The sequence below is a fragment of the Dama dama genome, chromosome 15, assembly GCF_033118175.1.
Source record: "Dama dama isolate Ldn47 chromosome 15, ASM3311817v1, whole genome shotgun sequence".
NCBI lineage: Eukaryota > Metazoa > Chordata > Mammalia > Artiodactyla > Cervidae > Dama > Dama dama.
The window spans coordinates 41,133,567-41,157,286 of NC_083695.1; the positions used below are offsets into that span (position 1 = coordinate 41,133,567).

General features: G+C 39.2%; 1 protein-coding gene across 1 annotated transcript in view; it reads left to right on the plus strand.

Moving 5' to 3' along the window:
* Positions 1-22,032, plus strand: part of NRG3 (neuregulin 3) — a 682,154-nt gene extending 660,122 nt beyond the window's left edge. Inside the window, exons 8-11 of the mRNA XM_061161321.1 lie at positions 9,640-9,767; positions 14,214-14,384; positions 19,850-19,921; positions 20,154-22,032. Coding sequence (XP_061017304.1) covers positions 9,640-9,767; positions 14,214-14,384; positions 19,850-19,921; positions 20,154-20,661 — 879 coding nt within the window. The 3' untranslated portion in view covers positions 20,662-22,032. The remainder of the gene's footprint in view (positions 1-9,639; positions 9,768-14,213; positions 14,385-19,849; positions 19,922-20,153) is intronic.
* Positions 22,033-23,720: the final 1,688 nt, after the last annotated feature.

The following is a 23,720-nucleotide window of genomic DNA, read 5'->3' on the forward strand; positions in this document are numbered from 1 at the left end:
TTCTAAATCTAGCTTGTACATCTGGAAGTTGTTGGTTCATGTATGGTTGAAGCCTAGCCTGAAGGATTTTGAGTGTGATCTTGTTAGCATGTGAAATGAGTGCAATTGTGAGGTAGTTTGAGCATTCTTTGGCATTGTCCTTCTTTGGGAATTAAATGAAAACTGACCTTTTCCAGTCCTGTGACCACTGCTGAGTTTTCCAAATTTGCTGGCATATTGAGTGTAGCACTTTCACAGCATCTTCTATTAGGATTTGAATAGCTCAACTGGAATTCCATCATCTCCACTAGCTTTGTTTATAGTAATGCTTCCTAAGACCCACTTGACTTTACACTTCAAGATGTGTGACTCTAGGTAAGTGACCACACCATTATGGTTATCTGGGTCATTAAGACCTTTTTTGTACATTTCTGTGTATTCTTGCCACCTCTTCTTTACCTCTTCTGCTTCTGTTAGGCCCTGAATATTTCTGTCCTTTATTGTGCTCTTTTCACATCAAATGTTCCCTTGGTAGCTCTAATTTTCTTAAAGAGATCTCTAGTTTTTCCCATTCTATTGTTTTCCTCAATTTCTTTGCATTGTTCACTTAAGAAGACTTTCTTATGTTTCCTTGCTATTCTTTGGTACTCGGCATTCAGATGAGTATATCTTCCCCCCTGCCCCCCCCCCCTTTTTTTTTTACCTTTCACTTCTCTTCTTTCCTCAGCTATTTGTAAGGCCTCCTCAGGCAACCATTTTGCCTTGCTGCATTTCTTTTCCTTGGGGATGGTTTTGGTTACCATCTCCTGTACAATGTTATGGACCTTTGTCCATAGTTCTTTAGGCACTCTAGATCTAATTCCTTCAATTTATTTGTCATTTCTACTGTATAATCATAAGGATTTGATTTAGGTCACACCTGAATGGCCTAATGGTTTTCCTTACCTTCTTCAATTTATCTGAATTTCACAATAAGGAGCTCATGATTTGAGCCACAGTTAGCTCCCAGTCTTGCTTTTGCTGACAATATAGAACTTCTCCATTTTCAGTTGCAAGGAGTATAATCAATCTGATTTTGGTATTGACCATCTGTGATGTCCATGTGTAGAGTCATCTCTTGTGTCATTGTAAGACAGTGTTTGCTATGATCTGTGAGTTCTTTTGGGAAAACTCTGTTAGCCTTCGCCCTGCTTCATTTTATGCTGTAAGGCCAAACTTGCCTGTTACTCCAGGTACCTCTTGACTTCCTACTTTTTCATTCCAGTCCCCTATGATGTAAAGGACATCTTTCTTGGTTTCAGTTCTAGAAGGTCTTGTGGGTCTTCATAGAGCTGTTCAACTTCAGCTTCTTCAGCATTAGTAGTTGGGGCATAGACTTGGATTACTGTGATGATGAATGGTTTGCCTTGGAAACAAATCAAGATCATTCTGTCGTTTTTAAGATTGCACCCAAGTAACTGCATTTCAGACTGTTTTGTTCATGAGGGCTACTACATTTCTTCTACAGGATTCTTGTTCACAGTTGTAGATAAAATGGTAATCTGAATTAAATTCACCCATTCTGGTCCATTTTAATTCACTGATTTCTAAAATGTCAGTGCTCACTCTTGCCATCTCCTGTTTGACCACTTCCAATTTACCTTTATTCTTAGACCTAACAGCCCAGGTTTCTATGGAATATGGAACTTTATTTCCATATTGGACTGGACTTTATTTTCATCACCAGACACATTCACAACTGGTCATCAGTTCTGCTGTGGTTCAGCCTCTTCGTTCTTTTTAGAGCTATTTCTCTGCTCTTCTCCAGTAGCATATTGGACACCTACTAACGTGTGTGGGGGGTGGGGGTGTGGTGTGGTGGGGAGGTTCATCTTTCAGTGTCATATCTTTTTGCCTTTTCATACTGTTCATGGGGTTTCAAGGCATGAATGCTGAAGTGGTTTGCATGTATGTAGTTATTTTTAGTCCCTTTTAGATTCTTTGTGTTTTGTTGCTGGAGGAGATGTTTGTCCAGATTCAAACACTTCAGCAAAGTGCCCCAGGACCCAGCCAGTCTTATTTCCTGCCTTGAGTGATCCCACAGCTCTTTTTCTTAAGGATCAAGAGGCTGAAGTTCTCTTCTGAAACTTCTTCCTGTTGGAAAGGGGCCACAGACCCTTGTCTACCCGAGAGACATATAATTCCTTTGCTGACTGTTCCAAAGACCTCTGGGGACCTGGGATACCGTCCACTGGAATGGGTTGAATTCTCTGAGACATCATGAGCCTTACTTGAAACTATTGGAGCCTAGAAGATAGAAGCTTAATGAAAAGGTTAAACAAACAAGGGCCAAGAAGGAGAATAAAACAGCCACTAAACAGCCTGGATGATATCGGCTCCACTGTTGACCAGACAGTGGAGGCAATATCATCCTTGCCAAAGTTGTGAAGCCATTCTGCTTGGGTGTATACTTCCTTTGTTTGGATGCATACAACACAGCTTGTGGGATTCTAGTTCCCTGATCAGGGACTGAACGCCAGGCATGGCAATGGAGGCATGGAGTTCTTACCACGGGACCACCAAGCGATTCCCTTTATTTCCTTAATGTTAACTTCTACCTGTCCTGTAGCATTGGTCCAGGTGCAGGAAGTGTGAGTTATTGCACAAGCTCTACCTTGTTCTGCCAGAAGGTAATCTAGGGCTAGATGACTCTCAAGAACCACCGTAGACAAAAGAAGCAAGAGTGGTCTTAAGTCCTGTCAAGGCCTGCTCTGTCTATTTCTTCATATAACCAAGCTGTATGGTGAGATTTTTCAGTGTCATTTCATGACAGGCAAAGCCTTCCCTTGGAGCTGCCAGAATATCACCAGCCCTGCCCTGCTAAGATCCTTCCTAATGCTCTGTGGGTTTGGTGGTGAGCCAGAGTGATCCTGTTATAGGTAAAAATTCCTCTAGCCCTATAGTGCAATCTATGAACTGGGCATTATCAATCCACTTATAGGCCATGCTGATAAATGAGTTTTCTTGCCATTCTTCCCTAGTTAGCAGGACTAGTGATATGGACAGTCAATAGGAGGAGCTTTTCTGTGGTGGAGTGTTTCCCTTCAACCAAGCACAAAGAGCTGCTTCCCTGGCAAGAGGGGCTGAGCAAGCCAGAGTACAGTAGCAAGAATGGCACACACAAGTCAAACCAGCATTGTTCTTAGCTGTAGATGGTGCCTGTCTTTTGGGTGGGTTTATCTCAGATTTTTCACTGGCTCACAGATGGGTTGTTCTGCTTTTGTGACCGGCCTGGTCTTTGGAGGTAAAAGCTTTAGGTTGGACAAATGTACCCAACTGTCAATAGATATCCCTTGCAGTTTGATGCAGCTGGAGTTGCTTCGATTCCTTTATAGGGGCTCTTCCATTTTGGCAATAATTGGTCTTCAGGGGACCCCTCTTTTCTCGGGTTTTAAGAAGAACTTGGTCCTCATGGTTAATTTGTGAAGAAACTGCCCCCTTCCATTGCATTTTTTTCCCATTTATTTTTATTAGTTGGAGGCTAATTACTTTACAATATTGTTGTGGGTTTTGCCATACATTGACATGAATCAGCCATGGATTTACATGTATTCCCCATCCCTATCCCCCCTCCCACCTCCCTCTCCACCCGATCCCTTTGAGTCTTCCCAGCGCACCCGCCCCGAGCATTTGTCTCATGTATCCAGCCTGGGCTGGTGATCTGTTTCACCCTTGATAATATACATGTTTTGATGCTGTTCTCTCTAAACATCCCACCCTCGCCTTCTCCCACAGACATTGCATTTTTGGTGGGAGCTGGCTGGGCCTTGTGGGCACAGTCCTGGATTGCTTCTGAACTTGTCCTCGATTAATAATGTATCTCAGGTCTGTCTCACCTCATCATCTAGAAGAATGTCAGTAGTAAGAAAAGGCCTGTCATAGGTAACTGCAAATGGGCTAAGCCTCAGACTACTCCTGAGGACTACCTGGACCCGGAGGAATGCCATAGAAACCTAGTTGTTCCAGGGTTCATGATTCTCTTAACAGAGCTTTACTAAGGTTTTCTTTAAGGTATGGTTCATTTTCTCTACCTTCCCTGAAGACTAGGGATGCAAGAGGTGTGTAGTTTGTTGGCTATCCCTAGGGCCACAGTAAGCTCATGTGTAATTCTGGCCATAAAAGAGAGTCCGTTATCCCTCTGGAGGGACTTTGGAAATCCACACTAAGGGATTCTTTCTTTCAAGAGGAACTTACAGACTTCAACAGCCTTTTCAGAACAGGTGGGGAAAGCTTCAACCCATCCTGTGAAAGTAATAGCAAATGCCAGAAGCTACTTATATCCTGATTGTGGGGGCATTTGGATGAAATCTAACTGCCCAGTCTTTACCCAGATATGTCCCTTGGTATTGAATTGGCCTGAGTAATGAAGCGGGGATTAGATGGGTCTGTGAGATATAACAGGCACATAAATCATAGAAAGCATTACTTGTATTATTGTTCTTTTAAGCCCCTTTCCTAAAAATGTCTTTGGCATCAAGCCCCGTAATGCATCCCTCCTATAGTGGGTGGCGTCGTGTAAGCTCTTAGTGAGTTTTCATTGTTGGGCTTCTGGGGTCAGAATGTTGTCCTTTCTATCAGTCTGTGTTTCCCTTCTCATAGCCCCATTTCTCAGCATTTTCCTGTTCCTGTGGAAAATACTGGGGAAGGCTAGGGAGGTCAGGGGGCCAATCACTAGAGCCATACCTTGTTTAGGTTCCTGAAGTTGAGCTGCCTTTTTGCAGTCTGTGATCAGTTTTGCTGTTCCCTTGGCTCACATTAGGTCCATCCATAATGGCCTCTACAGTTGATGACTGCTACCTGGGTCAGGAGTTGCACTGCTTCTAAAAGAATCAGAATAAAATCTGTATGTTTTATGAGAGAATTTCTATCAATCAAGCTTTCTCTTTCCTTCCAAATGGTGACATGAACATAAAGTACATGGAATTCATATTAGAGTCAGCAAAAATATTTAATTTTGTATCCTTCCCTAATTGAAAGCTCTCATTAATGCAGCTAGCTTGGCCTTTTAGGCTGATGTCTCACCAGGGTTCTTGGCCTCTTTAATCAATAGGAATTGATAAGAGGCCAGAGGAGATTCAGACAATGTTTTATGAGGATTTGTGCTACTGCAGGAGGGAGTGATAACAAGTCACAGGTTCCCTTGCTTACTCCCTGAGGTGGGGTGAGCTGGTTCCTTATATGGGGTAAGGGGAGGGAGTGGGTCCAGGGGTGAGCTTAGGTGCTCTTCCCATCCCCTTAGTGATGCTTGTGCAGGGATCATGCATGGTATCCAGCTTTTATTCTGGGCATCTCAGAAGCAGAAGTTGGGTTTTTGGTGTCTTATATCTTATTTGTAATTTGCCCCAACTGCCCATGCATGCAGTTATTTTTAGTCCCTTAGGTTGTTTGTGTTGTTGCATCACCTCAAGCAGTGAAGGATCCCATGTCCCAGGCTGTCTTAAGCTGATCTTGACCGATTCTCTGTATTCACTTCTCTCTCCAGATTTTGGAGTGCTGTTTTGCCCTGCACTCTGATGGATATAAGAATAGGCATTGATTTTGTGTGATCAGCTTTTTTTTTTTTTTCTCTTATTTTAAGGACAGGAATGATGATTTTTAAGCTCTTTATTTGTCAGAACTGAAAAACGGAATCTGTCTATAAATTCATTTAAACCATTATGAATTTTAAGGACAGGAATGATGATTTTTAAGCTCTTTATTTGTCAGAACTGAAAAACGGAATCTGTCTATAAATTCATTTGAACCATTATGAATTTTAAGGACAGGAATGATGATTTTTAAGCTCTTTATTTGTCAGAACTGAAAAACGGAATCTGTCTATAAATTCATTTGAACCAATATGTATGGAATATTAGTTTGAATGATTGCCAAGTTATTAGGTTTTTTGTGTTCCCTCTTGTCTCAACCAACCTTAGATAGGGATACCAGCAATTTAAACCGGCATCTTAGGTTAAATGCAGCCACTGAAATGAAAATGATTCCCAGAAAGGCTACAAGAGAAAGAGCCATAATAATAAATTTTGGAGGCAAATTTGTGTTAATGGACCACATTAGTATCATTGGAAGCAACTGTATAGTATAACAATAATCTAAGCATCTGAAAGAAAAGATTTAAAACTTAATATCTATTATGAATGTTATGAATAAGGAGAGCATGTAAGAGGTTGATTCTATTCAAGCCTTTTTTTGACAGATTTTGAATAAGGCCCTCTAGCTCTCATGATCAAAAGTCTCAATCAAGGTAGATGCTCTGAACTAACAGCCCCAAACTTGAATTAGGCTTGACATAAATTGTGTTTTTAAAAAGGAATGGGCTGCTGACTTTTAATGATTTGGCAATTTCTCTAGAAACCCTTGACCTTGCTAGAAACACTGGCCAGTGTCACCTACTGACAGCCCTCTACAGAGACAGCACAGAAGTTACCCCTTCCAGTTTGCCACAGATGTCTCCAGATACTTTCATTTTTGTCTGTAGCTGAGCCTTTTCGGCACCTGAGTTTGTCTTATAAAGCAACTTTTTATAAGTTGGGAGTAAAAAAATCCTATTAGATCTTTTATAGAATTTGAAAATCAGGTAGAAATTCAGGATGTTGTTTACCTTTCAGTAGCATATTGATTCAGTTCAATTTTCCATGGATGGTTTATGATAAACAACTTTAATTAGTCAGCAAAGAAGTACATGTGAAAGTATTTCCATCATATTTTGTATCTTTGTAATTTTGGGGTTGCTAAAAAACAACCACCTTTTCCACCTTATCTTCATATCTTCTTTTTGTTCTATGTCAGTTCAACCATTTTGCAAAACTCTTAATAGCTTCTCTTAAGTCCATTTTGTAGAATTCCTATTTTGATTCAAGATGTGGTCATTATTAACATGATGTGGTTTATTTTGGAAGTAATTAAAAGTAGAGATTTTGAACATCAAGTTATATAACCTTGACAATTTTCCTAGTTTTCATAGCCCATACCCACCAATATACTTTTTCCCAAGGATAACACCTTAATAGTTTTTTTTCTTCTTTCTTTTCCCCATCTGCATCCTATGTGGTTGTGTGCTCACACAGAAACACATGTATCAGTCAGTTCTGTGCAGCTGCTCAGTCATGTCCAACTCTTTGTGACCCCATGGACTGCCGCACACAGGGCCTCCCTGTCCATCACCAACTCCCATAGTTTACTCAAACTCATGTCCATTGAGTTGGTGATGCCATCCAATCATCTCATCCTCTGTCGTCCCCTTGTCCTCCTGCCTACAATCTTTCCCAGCATCAGGGTCTTTTCCAATGAGTCAGCTCTTTGCATCAGGTGGCCAAAGTATAGGAGTTGCAGCTTCAGCATCAGTCCTTCCAATGAATATTCAGAATTGATCTCCTTTAGGATGGACTGGTTGGATCTCCTTGCAGTCCAAGGGACTCTCAAGAGTCTTCTCCAACACCACAGTTCAAAAGCATCAATTCTTCAGTGCTCAGCTTTCTTTATAGTCCAACTCTCACATCCATACATGACTACTGGAAAAACCATAGCTTTTTTTTTTTTTTTTATAGCTTTGATTAGATAGATCTTTGTTGGCAAAATAATGTCTCTGCTTTTTAATATGCTGTCTAAGTTGGTCATAACTTTCCTTCCAAGGAGCAAGCATCTTTTAATTTCATGGCTGCAGTCACCATCTGCAGTGATTTTGTAGTCCAAAAATATAAAATCTGTCACTGTTTCCACTGTTTCCCCATCTATTTGCCATGAAGTGATGGGATGTCATGATCTTAGTTTTCTGAATGTTGAGCTTTAAGCCAACTTTTTCACTCTCCTCTTTCACTTTCATCAAGAGGCTCTTTAGTTCTTCTTCAGTTTCTGCCATAAGGGTGGTGTCATCTGCATATCTGAGGTTATTGATATTTCTCTCAGAAATCTTGATTCCAGCTTGTGCTTCATCCAGCCCAGCATTTCTCATGATGTACTCTGCATATAAGTTAAATAAGCAGGGTGACAATATACAGCCTTGATGTACTCCTTTCCCTATTTGGAACCAGTCTGTTGTTCAATGTCCAGTTCTAACTGTTGCTTCCTGACCTGCATACAGATTTCTCAAGAGTCAGGTCAAGTGGTATGGTATTCCCAATCTCTTTAAGAATTTTCCAGAGTTTGTGGTCCACACAGTCAAAGGCTTTGGCATGTACATACAAAATCTATACATATGTATATACACAGACACAAAGCTAAATATGTTCACATATAAACACATACATACACTTAGATATATATCTGTTTACTACATGTCCGTCATTTACACAAGTGAATTCATATTATGCATAGTTCTTGTACCTTGATTTTATTCTCTTCAATGACTGTATAGTATTCATTTGCAGCCATTTCTATTGTTCCCAATTGCTTCTCTTTAGTGTCTGTTTTCTGATTGCTTATTAAAAATTGTACCAGTGACATGCTCTGGTGATTATATCATTTTGAACTTTTACAGTTAATGATGGGAATCCCTAAAAGTAGTAGTCTACATCTAAGAGTAGGGTGATTAAAATTTTGGAATATTTTGCCAATCTGTACCCCAGCAAGTTAGCAACAAATCTTATTTTTCTTGAATCTTTGCCTTTGGGATGTACTCCTGAAATTTAACATGCCCTATTCTGATTTTTTTCTCTTTACATGAGTTCAGTTATGTACTTTTTTCATATATGTATTCTGCAGATATATATTTTTATGTGAAATTCTACATTTACATGTGAATATCTGGATTTCAAAATCTCTTGTTTGGTTATTAGCATTCAAAAAATGTCATTTCTCAACATAGTTTTCATTGGAGCTTCCAGAAAAGAAACCTGCTATTCCTTGTTGCTTGTTCAAGTGCAAGTGCCCAGGGAATGTTAAACTTGACAACTGCTGCCTGGTTGAGATGCTAAACAATATTTCCCCAGGGGCAAAGATGTTCTTAATGTGCCATCACTATATGGTTTCCTCTAGGCTACTCTGCCTTGTGATATTTCATAGTCAAAGGTGAAATCAAGGGTTAATAACTATAAAGAATAAACTGTTCACACACTTCTCTTATTAGACATGGTGATTTCCTGGTTACAGGATGAAAGGGAAACACTAGAGAGTGGTAGGCAGATACTCTAAATCATCTTTCATAATTCTCAGAATTATGAAGAACTTCTGTATGAACTTCACTCATTTAATCAGCATTTATTGAATCCCTATTGTTAGTAATAGAACAACAAGTTAATTTGTTGATAAAATGTACATTGAATTAAAAAATCCTTTTATTAACTTAAGTAATATTCTATATCAACTATAATAAAAAAAAATACTGGTGGTTTTGGCTTAAAGGCATAGTGTGCCATGGGTAAAAATTGAAATGAAAAGATAGGATTCTAATGTGGAAAACCCTGTTGAATGGACCTCATCTAATCACAAAGAGTTTGAGGAGCAAAAGGTTGAGAGCATTGTGAGAAATGGGATGAAAATGATGTCTTTATCATTCTCCTGATCAAGTGCCCAGTGGAAAAGTTACTGGTGAGTTCCAGTAACTTTTTGATACCCAGCTATAGTGTCAGAGGCCCTCCTCTCATAACTTCTCCTCCAGCTCAACTCTCTGCATGTGATTTCCCACAGTATTCAAAGGCGGAAAGGCATCCTGTGACTGCATTGGAGAAAATGATGGAGTCGAGTTTTGCCGGCCCCCAATCATTCCCAGAGGTCCCTTCTCCTGACAGAGGAAGCCAATCTATCAAACACCACAGGTACAGGTAGCTGAATTGTGGTGGGAATGGGCATGTTGACACGGTGTGTAATGCTGAACAGTACATACCAAGGAACAGCAACAGTGTTCAGGAGAGGTGATCATTCTTGCTTCTCCTCTAGTTGCCCATGGAGTGGATGCTCAGGCAGCTCACAGCAGGCAAAGAGACCAGTAGGCAGCAGTACACCTAGAAGAAGCCTAAAGGGACTTATTAACAATACCCATCAAGGCTGCAGACACAGACCAGTGAATGAAACAATTGCTATCTGAAAAATCATTAAAAACATGGTTTTTCCTAGCCTGCCTTATCACTGCAGATTTAATGACTCATTCTTCCCTAGGCAGCTGATAGCACATGTTCCAGATCTTCACACATAGTTCTCACGGGGGAAGAATCCTGCTAAATCTTTTCTTGGTTTAATATTAGATCTTCCATTATCAGTGGAGTGGGACTTCTTTTTTTTTTTTATTACAAGCTGACCATAAAATTGGCTATTTGGGGAAGAAAGCCAAAAATAAAGTTATCTTATAAAAGTTTTCAATTTTATAGCTTTCTGAGGCTGAGCACATTCTCAGCATCTTCTAGTCACATGCTATGTTTATACATAAGGAATCTGGAACTCCAAAAATTGAAAGCTTTGTTCTAAGGTGCCAACAGTTCTAAGGTGCCAACTGCTAGTACAGACGTTATGTTTATGTACATCCAAAAATATATTGTCAATCTTTGTGGAAGTTGTCCAAAGATTTAAGCTTTCTTTTCTTAGTAGGAAGTACAGTGTTAAAAAAATTATTAAATTATGAAGAGAATAAATATTTTTTTTAATGAAAAAGGTAAAGAAAAAGTACTTGTTTCCAGCAATGAAAGAAAAATGTTGTTGACCCTTGGTTTTCACATATCTAGGCCACATTTTGGAACCACTGTGAGAGAAGTATGCATTGTTCAAGGAAACTAACTTTTCTCTCACCTCTGAAGGAGTTCCCCCAAAAGATTTTACTGATGCTGGCCACATTTACTATGGGATTTTCATGTCACTCTGGATACTAATCATTGGTACTCAATGGTAATTTTTATTCTTAATCTACATGAGTAGAGACTGAGATATTAAGAGTTTGCTAAGATTAAAAAGGGTTAAATATTTTCAACACAGGATGAAATATGTTGGCCACTGGATAACTGCTTTAGCTACTGAGTACAACTTTTGGTTTATATCAGTAGGGGAATTTACAAATATTTCCCTATGAAAAGAGCATTTTAAGTTCACTGAACTTAATGGATCTTCTTCAATTAGGAAATTAGATTCAAAATTATCAGGATTTTAGAAGATATTTTTTTCCAAAAGCATATTTCCCTCTGCAGATTGTAATCCATGTTAAAGCGGTATTTCATCCAGTCAAGTAAAATAAAGTATAATATTAAGTATTATGTCATATATGTTTTAAAGTTGATAGGATAAAGAATGACAGCTTCTAATGTATTTGGCCTGCAGATAACCCCATCCCTATTTTTGTCTGTTGATACACCCGCTCCTTAAACTTGGCTTCTACTATGGCTTCTAGGAATCACTCACAGGTCAAATAAGGAACTCTCTAAGAAACCTTCTTTTTTGTTTGGTTCAATGACACTGCAGTATTTGTTGGCATGCATTGTGTCCTGATAGATGGGCAAGGGTTGATTTATAAAGTGCTTTTAGAACTTTGTAAATTATAGTTCAATATACCATAGCTTTTGTTTTATAAAACATGCAGTACACTTAAACGTTTTTGTGATTGATAACCTAGTCACTGATTTATACATCCTGCAAACTGCTCCATAACTTCCTGAATGCCACTGGGTTAGAAAGCTTGAGGAGTGGATTGATCAATAGGTATAGAATGGTTTTTTAAGATGGGTTACTAGTTCATACCAGTAGACTTTTGTCGTTGTGCCATTTTGGCTAGCTATGACTAATTCATTTCTTTTGGTGTACTGCAAATCTGACTCATTTGGATAACTCATTTATGAAACCAAAGCTATTAATTCAAAGCCATTATTTCCCATGTTTAGTCCAACACCCCCCCCCCTTTATTTTAAAGAAGCAATCTATTAAGTCATGTCATACTTAGTGCATTAATTTTGGCAATATAACTCAGGACATATATAGCCATTATATATAGCAATTATAGCCAGGACATATATAGGTTCTTTAAGGTAAAATAATTCCAGGGTTTTCAGTGATTAGTATGAGCCATTGAGTTGTCAGTTTGGGCAGAGGAATTGGAGACCTTATTGTGTTGAGCACCTACCCAGTGCCAGATTTCCTGCTAAACACTACATGTTTGAGCTCTTTAATCCCTACAGCAATAGTATGAAAATACCTAAACACATGCACCATGTGTAGACTTTCACCTTTTTCTGCCCTGCCTTGTACACTGAGAGGGGCAGCATCTTCTCTTGCCTTTGGACTTCTGTTGTTTCACTGCGATGCACCAGCAAGGAGGGAAGGGCAGGGCCAGTGAGGTCCTAGCACTCCTGCCCCTCCCTCCCTGCCTGGTGGCCTTAGCTACGGCCCTCTTCTTGGGGACCACAGCACCTGCCGGGTGGCCTCTTCTTACAACCATTTTCTCTCTTTAGTCAGGTAACTGCTCCTCCCCCTTTGTCCTTTCAGGAACAAGGATGGTAACAGCTTCCCATTGTCACCAGCCCTTAAGTAGAGTAGTATCATGTTGTGTGTGTGTGTTTTTTTTTCTCCCCTCAATCAGTGAACATAGATTTGTAAACAGCAAAATCTTCCCAAATGATCTAATTTCTGGTGCCATTTATTTCTCTCCAGGACTCTGAGTGGTACAAGTACTATCCCCAGTATGATGCTGCTAGTAACATACAGACCCAATGCAGCTAATTCTAGCATCCAAGTTCGAGTGCTCTGTGAACTTCACAGTTGCCACCAGACAGTGTATATAGAAACTGGAAGGAAAGAAACGAATCGGTTATCACAGAGCTCCTTAAACGTGCTGGCTTAGTGACCTAGCTAGATGTCCTTTGTTAAGCATTTTAGGATTCAACACCCTAGAAATATTATGCTGAAGAATGAAATTGTAATAACCATGCTAGGTGTAATCTGGTATCTGCACAAACTCAGGAAGTTATTGATAGGCTTGACAAATATGAAGTTCTAAAGTGTGGTAGCTTTCCCTAGCCAAATCCAGGATGGTGGCTACTGGCACTTCATATGTCAGGTTTTCAAATCCTGACCCTAAATATTAATAACATAGGAGAGGTTTTGTATTTATTAAGTGGAAATAACAGTAATGTTGGTGGGGGAAAAGTTATGGAACTCCATATAATGTAGTAATATGCGTAAAATTCCTTCGGGGGAATGGTTCCTTTAGAACTTGATGGCATATTGAAATTTTGAAGATGTTTTCGCTCTGTGTATGGTTTTATTGCTATTTTCAAAGTTAAATGAGAATATAACACAAACATTCTAAATTATCTTACAGGCATCTCAGGGAATGTTTACATAGGAACAGAGTTCTTACAATTCACATGGTAGTAGGGTAAATTCACTGGCGTGGAGAGAGGAATAGATGTGGATGGAATTAGTAATGTGGCAAATTAGTAAGTGATTCCTGTAAAGAGTCTAGTTCTTTATTTAATATATCTATGTAGGGATCTTACCTGAGGTATATCCCATGTATGCTATTTGCCCCTTGATGGCACCTGATAACATATGGTTATTTGGCTATTTGGATGTATGAATCAAATGAAATATATGATCAGACATTTATTAAAAGCAAACTCAAAGGGTTGATATGGGATTATATAAAATCATATGTGAATCTTTTGAAAATTGTAAAACACTATAGAATTTAAAGAATCTTTCATTCAATAAAAATGTTAGGAAAAGGAAACCTCAAAAGAAAAATAATTTAGGCTGTCAAGATTTATGAAAATTTGAGATTGTGAACTGGAAAAGTAAATAACATATATTTTAAGGAAACAACGGCAATTAAAATAAGGATTGTTTGTTCTACCACTGACACCATTGACATTTTCCCCTAAGCCTTCTTGGGTTTAGTTCTTGTCACTGTTTAATAACAAGACCATTTTTATTTCTGTTAGAGGCCCTGCTGGAGCATGGATGATGAGGGAAGATGGGAATCAGGAGCTGGAGCATCCTTTAAGCTCACCTCTCAGGCTGGGAAGCTGCCATTATTTTAGTCCATTGTGCTCCAGACAGGAATGCCAGAAACAGAGGAACTGAACATTTCTTCTTAGTCTGTCCAAAGATAAAATAGATTCAGCAACTTTCGATCTCTCCTAGCTGATATCCTGCAGGCATGGGTGGAATCTGGCCTAAAACTCTGAGGATCTGGGGTGCAAATACAGTGCTTGAAGAATCTGAGCAGCCACCTGTGAGGAAATGGCTATGATCAATTTGTTTGTTGGTTTTCTTTCCACCAGCAGGACCCTCTCCTCTTGCTGCAGTCCAGGGCAAAGGAGTGGTATGCTCCATAGGAATGCCTTCAGAAGGACACCCCCATCACCCCGAAGTAGGCTGGGTGGACTCGTGGGACCAGCGTATCAGCAACTGGAGGAATCAAGGATCCCAGACCAGGATACGATACCTTGCCAAGGGTAGGTCTTAAAAGTAATGGAATTTAGGGAGGGTGAATACTAGAGTTTTAAATGGAGTTTTTAATGTTCCTTGGGGTTTTATTCACTGATTTCCATCACTAATTGGCTATTTATGCTTGCTTGCATATTTGTTTCACAAAAGAATAACTATAAAGAATAGATACAATGCAAGTAGATATTAGATGGAAAAGAAATGTAACATTAAGAAGTATATAGATATCTAGACTATGTTTTAATGCAGTTTCTAAAATAACTGGGAATGTGTCTTTAACTTTAAAAACTAGGGATTTCTTAGGAGGACAAAAGTAGGCTTCCCTTAGTTTTGGGGGGGGAAGGACTTAATTCTCTAATGACTATTGTAGAAAATACTATAATAAGCAGTTAGGTAATACAGATGTAGCATCTGCTCCATAGAGCATTCTTGAATGTGTCTCAGTCAATGCTGACTGCATATTGTCAAGGCACAACTAGCTGAACTCAGATCTCTAGTTTCACTCACAGTGCAGGGGTGGAAAAATGGGCTTTGGATTCAGTGGCTGTTGCCCATCCTTGCAGGGCAAAAAGTGCCCCTTCCTATGAATGGACATGGACTTGCATGGGGCTCATAGAATGGTGAGTGGAGCATAGAGTGAATTTTAGACACCAATTACCTCACTGACATAAGCTATCCAACCAAATATGGCAGCCCTTATCAACCCTGACAAGCTGGATTGCTATTTGTATGAATTTGAGAAAGTTTTATCATTTAAGCTTATGTTTTCTAGTCTATAAATTGAACAAAATAGTATCAGCCTTCCTGAGGATTGTCGGGCAGGTTAAAAAGAAATTACTTGTGTCTATAGCTTGTGCCTGACACATAGTAGGCAGAGAAGGAGTACTTGTATTTATTGCCATGGGAGCTATTATATTATTTCTACTAATTTCAAGAGCAATGCAATCAGGGTTTACTTCAGAAAGTCTAAGAATCCATTCCCTCACTCAAGCCAGGTTCCTGTTGCATCCAGTTTTCTTCTCTCTCTCTGAATAAGCCAGGCTACATTTCTTTAGTCTGGGTGATTTTTCTACCCAGTCTGTAGCAAGTTGAAAGTCAAAGCAGGTTTGAGGTCCCAGATTCTTAACTTTGTCTTTCCCTCTGGGCAACATATACGTGCAACAGTGCCATGTCTGACAAATCCCAGCAACAGATTTCTGTAGGAAGACTAGAAGATAAGAAATAAATAGCCTGTGTCTCAATTTTGTAATTGTGAAGCAATTCCAATTGGACTGTAAAATATATTGGTACAGGTCTGGGGTGAGGTTTACACATTCAACATAATAGCTAAGTTGTTCAAAATATATGATATAAGTTTCAGGAAGCAGTTTGCATCTCTGTTTGCCTTATGGCTGGAAAAGGGGCTTGCATTAGCCTATAGTTAATTATGTTTCATAATTATTTTTCTTCTTAGACCACTAATAATGTCTGTTACTTAGGTATTCCCCCTCAACCTTCTCCATGCTGCCCCGGGATGAATGTTAGAGTGAGAATGGATGAGGCTGAAATCAAGCTCAGAGATGTTGTGAATGGACAGAGAACCCAGTCCATGCTTTCTTTCCTCTGCTGGGCACTATCTATCATTGCTATCATTCCAAATGTACCAGTAAGAGGGTGCTCTGTGACAGACAGTCTTGAATCAAACATACACACATCTCCAAGAGCTCAGAGATTTCCAGGGCATGTTCAGGCACTGTTTTGCTTTTTAACTCCTTGGGGTCTTAACACTTATCCTGCCTGGTGGCCGTTTTGTTTTGGTTCAATCATCATTGGGTTTGGAATGTTCTCTTCAATTGGCTGGCCACATGCATTTTCCAATGTGATACGCATCCAGTGTTGATAAATGATGACTCTAAGTCACTGTGTGCTCAGCACAATGAATCTCAGGGAGCAACCTCATTCTCAGTTCTTGAGAACAGCTATTTCCCACTCCTGGGGGACTGACCATCTCACCGGACTGGAAATGGAATTGGTAATAGAATTTCACAGCTAAAAGCCTTCTTCAAATCTGGCCCTTGCCTGGAGGGGGAGTGAATGAATTTATAAGAGCCATCAGCCATCTGTGGCTTGTTTATCAAGCATGTGGGCGCTGTCTCCTAGTTAGACTCCCATTGTATATTATGTCTCTCCTTGGCACTAACTTCAGCCCAGCTTGAAGCCAGTGTCTGACTTGGTGAAGCCTGAGGAGGGAGTCAGGTGGAAAGGAACTTCTTCAAGAGCCTTTCCCCTGATCAGTGGCTTGGTGCCAACTATGGCTAGTGGCTCACAGAGCTCTGAAATGCACTGTGTCAGGCAAATCAAACTCATGGATTCATATACTAAACAGAAAGAGCTAGAATCACAAAAGACTGCTACCTTCAAAGTAGAAGGGATCTGAAACATACTCATCATCCATCTCACTTAAATAGCAACTTCACAAACTTACATTCAGTTATTCTTCAGGAAGTTTAGAGATGAATCCATGAAAGATAAAAGAATTTCAATGGTGAACCCAAAGATGAGATATCCCATGTAAAAGAACCATTGAATACCAGCCTTTCTGACTCAATAAACCACTAAACCAGGAAAGGAATGTGAAGAAAAATCTCAGTCATGAATGGCAATGTATAAATGTGGAATCTCTAATCATATGGCTCCAGAGGGAAAATTAGATTCCTTCAATTTAGTCTGTTCATTCTAATGCCATATGCACCAAGAACTGGGTCCTAGAGTCCTCTGGAGAAACACATATTTCTTAGCCTGACCCTTGAATTCCTGGGAATCAAACTAAATGACTAATTGTTGAAATCTTCCCTCTTTAAAAGGAGGATTTGTTCACATAGCTACAAAGGAAATGGCACATGTGATTACTTTGCTGAGGGATCATCGGAAGAAGGGCAGTCCAAACTGGTACTTCACAGTCAATGAATGATGAGCTTATGGAGAGAATGTGACAGTCATTGACTATGATAGAATGTAGAATTCTGAGTATCTTCTAATCAAGAATCACATCTAGAAATTTAACTTAAACTTCTGGAGAGTAGTGTCACCTCCTACTCAAAAGCCAGTGCTAGAACACTCGCAGCAACTCTAGGAAGAAAGGGAAGACCACCAGTGTGCCCCTACTGATTCATGCAGAGGCATCACTTCAGCAAGTCCTCAGAGCAGCCCCCCAGGTCAGCATTACAACCTGACAGTTTTAATTAAAGAGAGAATTAAAGTGAGAGAATTAAAGTGAGGCTTCCATGTTTGTCTAAGACTCCAGAGCATGTAATGGTGGTGGAACTTGAAATCTTTTCTAATCCAAAACGAAGTCATATTTTTGGAGAGTTCTAATAGTTTAAAGTACAGCTTCATGTTAGGGCAGCATTTTAGATTTCAGTGGTTGCCAGCATGTGATGCATACCTGGTTTGTGAGATGACGTGTAAGTCAACTGCAGTTCCTCTTTCTCATCCATCAGCTGCTCTTTAGTCACTAAGTCATGTCCAACTCTTTGTGACCCCATGGACTGTAGCCTGCCAGGCTCCTCTGTCCATGGGATTTTCCATGCAAGAATACTGGAATGGTTTGCCATTTCCTTCTCCAGGGTCTCTTCCTGACCCAGGGAAGGAACCCAGGTCTCCTGCATTGGCAGGAGGATCCTTTACCACTGAGCCACCCAGGGCAGCCCACAGGCATATTGGAAGGCAGCTCCAAGTCTGGCTTGAATTGCCTTTGATTACTCCTTAGTCATGTCACACTGTGGACTTGTTAAAGTGTCGGTTGGCTAAATTCTGTAAGATATTTACATCTTTAGTCATAATTTTTACAAATATGTTTAGATCCAGGTATTAAGGATGGGCATCTGTCACCACTACTTTTCAACCTGTTAGATTCTACTCATGGATATACTCTGATGATATCCATGTGAAAGATGATTTTATCCTAATAAAATTTCTTGGCCCTGTGCCATTGGTGAATCTGACAGCAGACCTTCTCTACCTTCATACACATTAATGGTGCTAAGAAAAGAAAACACAGAAGTCTTAAAGTTGGCACCTTCCTTTTTGTTGAAATTGATTCATTGATCAGAAACTTTATGTTCAGATTTTCAGTCATATAACACTAAGGAGAAAGGAGTGAGATCCCCTAGGGAATTTCCTTCTATGTGCCTATATAGTTTGTGCAGGTAAAGATTTTACATCCCAAAAAAGGTTGGGATGCACCTTGAGATGCCCACTCGTTTAAGGCCTTGATAGTAACAAAATAAGACAACATAGGTTTAACTGCTTCCTCTGCTGCTTATCAAGAGTGTAATTTGGGGCAAGTCATTTGGGTATTTCTTAGTACAGTTTTTTCATCCATCATATGGCAATAATAATAAACCACACAGTGTTATAAATCAATAAAGTGAATAGAGGTGAAAGTGCCTTTTGAAAGCTCTGTGTGATTGTTAGCTCTTGTTGTGTTAACTAGGATATTAAGAGAGTGTTTACCTTGAAGGTCTGTTCATGTAGTCCTGTGTCCATTCCATCAAAATTTATTGATTGCCAACTCCATGTTAGGCACAGTGAGAGAGGATGGAACTGCAAGCTAAAGCCGTTCCTCATCTTTTTGTGCTGTCTGGCAGAAAGACAGATCTCTAAATTGCTCCTATCTTGTCTTTACAATAAAGGCTTCTATTTAGTATGCAACACATTTCATTGTAATTATTCTTTCTGTGTATAAACATGATTTTTATTTACATTATAATGTAAGACAAGGGGAATGAGATTTATTATACTGAGGGTGAATATGTTTAGATTATGCTTAAATTTTAATTTAAGGTTAAAATTAAGTAAAAATAATTGATAAATAGGATAAATACTACTGTTCATTTCTGTGAATCTACCGTATCTCGGCTCCAATCTTTGACTTTAGAGAGTTCAGAAGCAATGGAAAATTCACCAGCTCTGAACAACCAAGAAGGGGGCCAGCTAGATTCTGGCATATTAAATGACTTGGAATGTCATGATGGCATTCTGGACAAGTCATTGTCATGCACCCATGAACTACCTTACTTGGCTCCAGAAACCATATGAGGAACATTACTAGCTTGACTGAGGCCCTGTGGAACTTCCTGCATGTTCTTCTTGGGCAGACAGAGGAATTGTATGCCTCTCATCCCATCTTTTAGGCTCTATAGACTGGCAGTGAGGGAGTTCCTATAGAACAAAGTGCCAATGGAAATTGGACTTGGTCTCCCTAAAGTCAGTGTGAAGCAGAGACACTTAGGACTGTAGCATTTTGATGCTGAAGAGTGGGCTTCCTGATTGCCTCCACCTACAGTGGCCACAAGGAGTCTACTGGACTTAACCAGGGCTGAGAGGGTGGTCAGGTTGATGGAGTGGAGTAATGCCGTTATGGGTTTCCTGTTTGTCACTATGGAAGGGCCACACTCTCACCTGCTCAATCCCCATTTACTTTGTATTCTAGGATAGAGGTCAGGAAGACTATATCCCACCTGCCTCTACAGCTGTGGTGTGTTGAAAGATCCCTGGACTTAAAGTAAGAAGATCTGGGTTTGAGTCTCAGTCTGTCACTTATTTTCTGTGTGACCTTGGGCAAGTCACTTCACCTATCTGAGCTTCAGTTTACTTCTCTGTTTAACTGGGAACATAGTATCCGTCTCATGGGGTTGCTGTGAGAAGTCAGTGAGATGGTGCATGTGGAAAGTGCTTTGTTGACTGAATATTGTGGGGCAGGTAGCAGAATATGTTACACTTTGTTTCTTTTTCAGGTACTCAGCCAATGGTTTAACAGCCCAACAAAATGCATCAATAAATATGCAACTGCCTTCAAGAGAGACAAACTCCTATTTTAATAGTTTGGAGCAAAAGGACCTGATGGGATATTCATCCCCAAGGGCCAGTTCCGTGCCCATCATCCCTTCAGTGGGTCTAGAGGAAACCTGCATGCAAATGCCAGGGATTTCTGAAGTCAAAAGCATCAAATGGTGCAAAAACTCCTACTCTGCTGATATTGTCAATGTGAGTATTCCAGTCAGCGATTGTCTTATAGCAGAACAACAAGAAGTGAAAATATTGCTAGAAACTGTCCAGGAGCAGATTCGAATTCTGACTGATGCCAGGCGGTCAGAAGACTACGAACTGGCCAGCGTAGAGACCGAGGACAGTGCAAGTGAAAACACAGCCTTTCTTCCCCTGAGTCCCACAGCCAAATCAGAACGAGAGGCACAATTTGTCTTAAGAAATGAAATACAAAGAGACCCTGCATTGACCAAGTGACTCGAGATGTAGAAATCTGTGCATTCTATGCTTTGCTCAACAGGAAAGAGAGGAGATTAAATACAAATTATTTATATGCATTAATTTAAGAGCATCTACTTAGAAGAAACCAAATAGTCTATCGCCCTCATATCATAGTGTTTTTTAACAAAATATTTTTTTAAAGGGAAAGAAACGTTTCAGGAGGGATAAAGCTTACAACTAAAGCTTTTGGGTAGAATTCTGAATACAATTTCAGTTAGTCCCAACACTGTCCTCTTTGGCTCTTAGTAGATGTGAGCAATTCAGACCCTCAGCCCCACAGCGCCAGTGGCCTCATAAAAAGTGCTGGCAGTTACCCAGTTTCAGAGAGAAGAGATGTATGCTGAGGGCGGACGTGCCAGTGAGCAGGTGGCCCTTGCCATGTGGCTTGCCAATCCCAAACCCTAAATCTCTATTCACTCGACAGCCTCATCACAGGTTATGTCATGTCAACCAATGTAATGTTTTCTACTTACTTTTTGAAGAATGGCACAAAGACTCTGGAAGGAGAGGACCAGAAGATAGAGGGCATCACGGGGCAATCTTAGCCACTCTTATGTGCCAGCTTCCTCCAAAATTTGAAGGCGCAGAATCTCAGAGGGAGGTAGGAAATTACTATAGAAAAAGAGACAAAAACATCACAAATGTCGTGTCACTAAAATCATGCTAATAGAAATGTTTTTCTTTGAGATTGTTTTAGGGGGCTCCAAAGGAGCATTTCTCAGTGTGTGTGCCTGTGTGTGTGTGTATGTATGTGGGGGCCTGCTCACTCGAGCACCGGTATGCTATATGCACATATGTTCATTGTGCGTATGTGTGTGCATGTGTGTGTGTATTCAGCTTGCTAAAAATTTGTTGAAACATCAGGGAATCTAATATTCAGAAGAAAAAAAATTTCCCTCGTAGATCTGTTCACTTTAAATTTTTTCCATTAAGTAGAAAGTTCAGTTAGTAAATCAAGGTCACTTGCATGGTGGGGTCCTACAAAACTCTTGACAATGTCTAGACCATTTTCTGATGTGAATCTTTTTGAGAGAAACAACTATTGGCTCATTAATGATATCAGTATCACAAGGCAAGTAGGGGATGTGTACCTATTCTGAGTCATGCATACTTAAATTATTTATACAAGCCAATGATCAAATTGATGGTTATCCTTTGCTTTCTCATCATCCTCATTACTATTTATTTTATAGCGAGTCTGCCATGTGTGGACCAAGACATTGGCTTCTGTGGTTAATATGGAAAGAATAAATTGTTGAAGTCACAAAGCCCAGCCTATTCAGTTCACAGGAAGTCCCCCAAAGAACAGTAAATTGTGCTGTATGTTCATTTGGAATAAAGCAATATTTTTACCACTGCTAAGGTGAACTGAAACTTCTCCTGAAGATTTGTCTGTTTTATTTACCCTTCTTTTCATGGGCAACCAAGGAAATTAGTGTTCACATAACCAGTCTTTTTCCAATTATCGATGGTGTTGAGTTGTTATGTTTACACTGTTTTAAATAAAAAGGCACAGTATTTGAAAGTATACAAAAGATTTCTTTTACTGAAGTTTGGGAAAACTTTGAGTAAAATTTCTTTGTGGAAGATGCCCATTCCCTTGAAAAGGAATGTAACTCTTTCTGAATCAAATATTGAATATATACAATTCTTATTTAAGATTAAGCTGTTTCTGCTTAAAATACATTGCAAATTGCTCTTTGAGAATATTCTTTGATAATAGACATAATGTCATACAGGGAAAATAAAGAACATTGTGTTCTTAACACTGTTTAGTGGAAACTCAAGTCTCAAATGTTGAAAACATTTTGGTAGAAACACATTTTATATTTAACAAAATGCTTTGTGGTATTCATTAATTGTTTATTTTGAATATAGAGGTAATACTGTTAGACTCAAAAGATTATTATACATTTTTACTATCTCAATTATCTAAATTCTCATTTAGAAATAATCTTTGGGAAAATTTTGAGAAAGATGGTCTTAATTAACAGGTATATTAAAACCCCATGATTTGCATACCCAATATGTTACTATATTTAAATTTTTCACAATTATCAAACATTGATTGGAAGTCCTCTCAAGTCTGTTGAAGTCAAGCTTGTCTTGGGTTTTTCACTAAAATGTTACCTGTTGCATATCTAAATGAATTCATACAGATTCTACCTAATTAGGAGGTTGTAGGTTCTGTATGAAGTTAATATATCATTTACTATAAGAAGATCAAAGGTTGTCAATCAAACTTAAGTCCTAATCCAACCCTTATTTAGTTAAAGTAGAATCATATATTCTGTGATTATAAAGAGCCTCGTGCATTCTAAAGGATATGAACATCAGGCATGTCCACCAGCAGCCCAATGTAAAGTTTAAAGATAGTTATGTCAAAACTGATGGTGAAGACAGAAATCTTCCATAAAGAGCAATTATTAAATGACCACTGAAAGTGACCATTATCTCCTTTTGGAATATGAAACTCTCCTATGAAAAGCGTTCAGACTCTAAAAGCACGTCTTTGGGCACCAGCAGACAAGTGCTGATAAGCATCAAGATTCTCAAAGCTGATCTAATGTGGCCAACTCCTGAAGACACTGGTACCTTGTCTTTCAAGCTCACATGCCTACACGGAAGTGTTTATTTCTACAAGACACTTTTGATTTTGCTTCATTTTCCCTGTATTTGTTATGAGGGTAGATATATGGAGATTTGGTAATTGAGTAAGTTGCAATTCATTATTTATTGAGAATGACTGTCACTTTTTCACTCTGAATCATTTCCTAATATTTTATGTAAAGTGTATGTTATTCTGATTTGCCAGTGACTTCTATAGAATGCTGTTGTTTAAAATATATGAACAATTTTATGCTAATGAGAAATAGTGGAAATTATGTTGGAGAATTGGCATCTAAATTTTCTCTGATTTTCTTGTGTACATTAAGTGTTCTATGGTTTACACTCTTGTCCAATATCTACCTTGCTATGGGTGAAGGACTAAATATTTGTAGATTGATAAAATCCCCAATGATTTACATTATCCC